The 5,315-nt window shown below is 45.0% G+C and overlaps 1 protein-coding gene across 1 annotated transcript in view; it reads left to right on the top strand.

Moving 5' to 3' along the window:
- The first annotated feature begins 2,105 nt into the window (after positions 1–2,105).
- The window catches only part of fblim1 (filamin binding LIM protein 1), a 13,392-nt gene continuing 10,182 nt past the window's right edge, over positions 2,106–5,315 (top strand). The window contains exons 1-2 of the mRNA XM_008282678.1: positions 2,106–2,268; positions 2,618–2,979. Of these exons, the coding sequence (XP_008280900.1) occupies positions 2,634–2,979 (346 nt within the window). The 5' untranslated portion in view covers positions 2,106–2,268; positions 2,618–2,633. The remainder of the gene's footprint in view (positions 2,269–2,617; positions 2,980–5,315) is intronic.

Genomic DNA, 5,315 nt, shown 5'->3' with positions numbered 1-5,315 from the left:
ATGACTTTTCTTTTAACTTAAGCAGGTTTTTGATCCGACTGTTTACTAAACTGTTTAAGAACTACTGAGTCGACTGCAGTTCAGATATTTTGGTTCATGATTGAAGTTGTTGATCTTATTGTTCCTGATAGGAGATTCGTTGACAATGTTTTTTTAATGAAGAAGACAGTCACCACTTTGAGGAGTATTGATAAAGGTCAGGAGGGTGTGCACGTTTCAACATGGACACCGACACTGACCACATGTCACTAATTAAAGGGAAACTCCACCACTTTTCCACATAAAGACTGACTCACTCATCAGGAGAAGTGCCAGTCAGTCTATAAAAACCGTTGGTTGTTGCCTTCTGTGACTCTGGGGCGCTGCTGGTTTTGTAGTAAAACCATCGTGTTATTTCAGCTTTGGCTTTGACAGAAATCTTGAATCCCAAACTGGAGGTGCTGGTCTGCTGAGGAGACACAGGAGGCAGCGATGGATTAAAGGAAATGTGGGAGCTTTACCCTTAATACGGACTAAAAACCAGATTATCTCGGCCCTCTGCTGCTTCTGTTATCACAGTTTTCTTCTTAATCTGTCTCTTACAACTTGCCCAACCTTTTTTTTCCTGAAGTGTGGCTTTAACTGGTATTCAGCGTAGTTTTAAAAAACAAAAAGTAAAAACTAATTTTTTGACAGTCTTTTTCAGCAGAAGCAACCTTCACGCCACTCAGTGTGTGAATAGCAGCTTTGTCACGAGCTCGGCTCACTCGTCAAGTGTGTTTGTGAACATGCAATTGTTTTCTGTGGCTTTCTTCCTGTTCATCTGGCTTCCTTTCATTCTTCTCATTTTCTTGTCACTGCTGTCCTGCACATCAAGCATAAAACAAACAAAACAAAAAACTCGAGCCATGAAGTTAAAAAAAACAAACGAGCATGTATTTGTGATGTAGGTGAGTAAACTGAAAAGTCATGCAGCTATGAGCGGTGAAGAGGTTCAGAGGGTTTAATGAGGATTTTGGCTGCTGGAGGCGGAGCGTGGAGGTCTGGGGATTGTGTCATCAGCAGGCATGCTCCCTCCTGCAGCCGTGACATCACTGCAGCATTCCTTTCCACAGAGCTGGAACAACAGAGACCCCCATCACTCTCCTCATCGCCATCTCCTGTTAACCCTCTCTGCACATTCCTGCCTCGCTCACGCTGACCCACATCGACCAGCAAAGTTTCACCCCGACTCCTCTCCCTCCATCACCCTCTTTCTGTGACTTTTGAGGAGGGACCTCGCGAGCTTCGCCTTCCAGAAACCAACCATAATATTTGCTGATGGGCAGATCTGATATTACTGAGGCTCGCTGCAAACACAACAAAGCCACTTTTTCATGGCTCTCACAGACATCACTCACTGTGTGTTCTCCCCCCTCCTCTCCTGATATACCAACATCTCCTCTTGCACAATGCCCTGATTCATCGCTGCTCCTGTGCAGCGGAACACAAAAAGCCTCATCAGGAGAGTCTGATGAAGTCCACCGGCCAGACGGTGGACGGCCGGCCGGCGAGGCCCGAATGGAAGCGCTGCCGTGAGACACTGATAGGGAGTCAAGGCTAAAGTGATATAATGTTGTGGGGGAAGGGAAGAAGGAAAGAGGGAGAAGAAAAAAGGAGGCAGACTCGATGAGGGAGGTAGGGAAAATAAAGCTGACAGAACAATAAGGCAGAGCTGCACAGGAGAGAGAGAAAGGGGGCAGTTTGAGATAGCTGGAAAAGGCAGGTACAGTCACATCCTGCTGGAGTGTGAAAAGATAAAGCAGTGGGAGGTCGCTGCAAGTCCGGGTGAAAACATTACGAGAAACTTCATGACATTTGTAAAAACTGTGTGCTTTTGGTATGACTGCACACTAAGTTGCATAACTTTCTGTGGGTGTGTGTGTGTGTCTACGTGCATGCATGCTTGTGTGTGTGTGTTTGCCAAGTTTTCATAGTGGATGAATGTGTCATGTTTTTTACTGCACTTTGCCCGAGATTAACTGTTCACCTTTTACGGTCGGGAGGGAGGTGGTATTGTCATTCAGCCAGGGCGGGAGGAGGGGTCTGCGGGCGGGAGAGCAAGGGGAGGGAGGTACAGAAGGAAAAGGAGTGGCCTTCTGCAGATAGTCGCCCCTCTCCACCGGAGTCAAGTCTTCTCTCAGAGGCAGGACACAGGAGGGAAAATAAGGCAGAAGTTTAGAGACACAGAACAGGGAAGGAGAAAGAGCAGAAGAGAGGGAGCTGCCTTCAAACCACATCTTCTTCCAGGTATGTAACAGCAGCTCACGGCCGCTGTGAAGGGGTTAAAGGGAAGTACGGGGTTCACATTTGTGCTTTTTGCCTCTGAAAACCATTCATTACGGGTAATGAGAGCTGTTTGAGTGTGAATTTACTTCTTCAAAGTGAAAGTGAACACTCCCACAAAGTTGACTGAGGGCGTTCACACGTAGACTAAATACTGTTGAGCTGATAGGGATGCAATGTCCTCTTGACTGTTCTCATATTCTAGTGTCAGATCAAGTGAAGTGATGATTTATGGTGTGTTTCAGTTTTACATTGAATAGTCGACTAAAACAATCTGAGTTAATCGCAGCTATTGTTCTGTCCTCCTGTCCAGGACAGTCCAGACAGTCATGGCATCAGCAGCTTCACCAAAGAGGATGGTGTCTTCTGTCTTCATCACTCTGGCGTCTCCGTACCGAGCCACAGTGACCCAGCAGCAGCCCGCCCTCCAGGCTCACAGCGCCAGAGACAAGCAGCACACAGCTGTACGAGTCGGTCCAGGTGACAGCAAACCCGCCCTCAGACACAAGAGAGAGGAGCGCTCGCCATCCGAGTCCTACAGCAGCGCAAAGAGCAAAGACCGGCCGCTCTCAGAGGCCTCGGCCAGAACTTCAGACCCCCAGAGCCCCGTAAGTGTCCGACCTGGACCCAGCAGAGCACAGCAGCAGGAAGAAGAAGCCCATAGCAGTGCTCCAGGTACTCTTCATACATCTACTTTTCAAGTTGCCGTGGACAACCTATATTGAGAAAGTGTCCCAGCACATAACCAATGGAGCCCAGCAGAGCATGATCATGTGCTCTGAATTTGTCCCTCTTTAGCTTTGCAATGGAAATGTGCTTTTAAATGCCTTTTTGATGTGGCCAGATTCCTGCTGCATGTAATCAATTACAACTCATTTGGGGTTTTCTCCGGATACAAATTAGAATTAAATGCTTTCCTGGCTTTAATTTGAAGAAACATTTATCTATTATTCAAAAACTAGACTCCACTGATTTCACACATCAAATCTCCATATTGTCTGCACATGTGAAAAATCCGTCTGAAGCATTTTGTGGCTCCAGCTTGAAGCCGCCGTGTGAAGTCTGATACATCAGTTGACGTCACCTGAGTCAGCGCTGCTTGGGGCTGAAGACTGTGAGTCACAAAATGTAAAATATCTGGATGTGTGGCGTTAGACAGACGTGAGCAAAGCAAAGCTTTTCATCTTTGTTAGACGACAGCAGCCTCAGGCCACATCAGCTGCTACGGACACGTCACACAGCAGAAAACAGCATCCCTGATTCTGCTGCAGCGATTCTGGTCATTTTGAACCACTGTGAGGCCAACGTTGTTTTAAGGGGGGAATTCTAATCATTTGTTAACTCTCACTTGCAGGTTGAAAGTGATTTTCAGCTTCATTGTTGGCTTCTGTTTTCAGACAAGTTTGGCACAAGCTTAGGACACATAGCCCCATAAACATCAAAGTCTCACCTCATTTTATACTATTTTTTATATTAATTTTTATCTGAATTTACTAATTTAACCATTATTTCTATACATGCACATGTATGCATGTGTTTAAAAATGGATATATATGATTTAACATTAATCCCAGGAAATGTCTGAGCTTACTGCAAACAAAAATAAACATAAAGATCTATTTCTGTGTACGTTACTACACTGTAAATCATTCAGTGTATAAATGTAAGTTCTCTGGCTGCCATAAAAATGTGAGCTACCTTTACTGAGGTTGATTAATTAGTTTAAAGTCACTTTATGAGCCGCTGAAGCATAAATCTAGCTGAAGTGAAATAACTGAACTTGAGAAAACAAGTGCAATGAATGTAAGATATTAATTTGGATCAACAGACAGTTTAAAGAGTTTCTTCTTTAAGAATTTACAGCCTCAGCTGTCCAAGTCNGTTACCTGTCCAGGTGAACCTGCCTTCACCCTGAGTCAGCTGGGATAGACTCCAGCCCCCCCGCGACCCTAGTGAGGATTAAGCGGTGTATAGATGATGGATGGATGGATTGCTCTGAACCTTTTTCTCCATTTTGCAGAGGACCAGCACCGTCAGACGGCTCCAGCGGCCCTCTTGCACACTGTCGTGGTGCGACTGGGAGCCTTACTGGTGCTCATGATGACTGTGGGCACTTGGTCTGACGTCCTCCACGTCCTCACCTCTTTTTTAGGAGAAGCAGTTTGTCTGCTGCCCTCTCAGGATCTGCTGCAGGCGGTGCTAAAGGTCTGTGTGAATCAGCCCTGGCACTCAAAAACGATTTCTACTAATATTAACTAATTACTTCTCCTTTGGTTGCATTTCTTATTATAAAACTGACTTTTGTTAGCAGCTGTGACACACATTCAAATGACAGGTGACGGGACATTTAATTGTCATGTTTCATTTTCAGGAAGAAGAAGAAACCAGGTCGAGGAAACACAGAGTGCGCTTCAGTGACAAAACAACCACAAGAAGAGCGTCGTCTCATGACAGTTAATGGTGCATCGAAGCTGTACCTCAAACACCAGCAACTACCTCAGATGTTAAGATGTGCTACTAGTGCTCAGTATTACTGGTAATAAAAAGACGTTTGTGGCCGCACTTTATGGACTTATTGTGTCCTTGCTGAGTCTTTTTTTTTAAGCAGAAGGAAAGAGTGAAGCTGCTTCGATGCGTCATATGAGCTGCAAGACAACAATTATGTATTTGTGATGTTTTTCTGTAGAAACAGCACAAATGAGGTCATCTACAAGTCAAGACGTGAGAAGACGTGAGTTCCCTTGAAAGTGTGAAATTTTAGACAGAGCTCTAAAACAGTGACAGGGTGCATTTATTTATTTATTTTTTCTGTCTACCCTAACTTGCAGGGATTGTGCAATTCAGGCATGAGGCTGATTCATCACTTTAATAAAACACCAGCGTGCGTGATGTTCTTACCATCATCACTGAAGCATGAAGGCAAACTTCACTCACCTTATCGCAACAACCAGAACAAAAAGCAACACATTCTTGATGCCAACCACCATAAAACAAATAGAAGTAGAGACCTA

The sequence above is a fragment of the Stegastes partitus genome, unplaced genomic scaffold, assembly GCF_000690725.1.
Source record: "Stegastes partitus isolate 25-593 unplaced genomic scaffold, Stegastes_partitus-1.0.2 Scaffold281, whole genome shotgun sequence".
NCBI lineage: Eukaryota > Metazoa > Chordata > Actinopteri > Pomacentridae > Stegastes > Stegastes partitus.
Note: the sequence above shows the minus strand (reverse complement) of the source record. Positions and strands in the feature narration are given on the sequence as shown.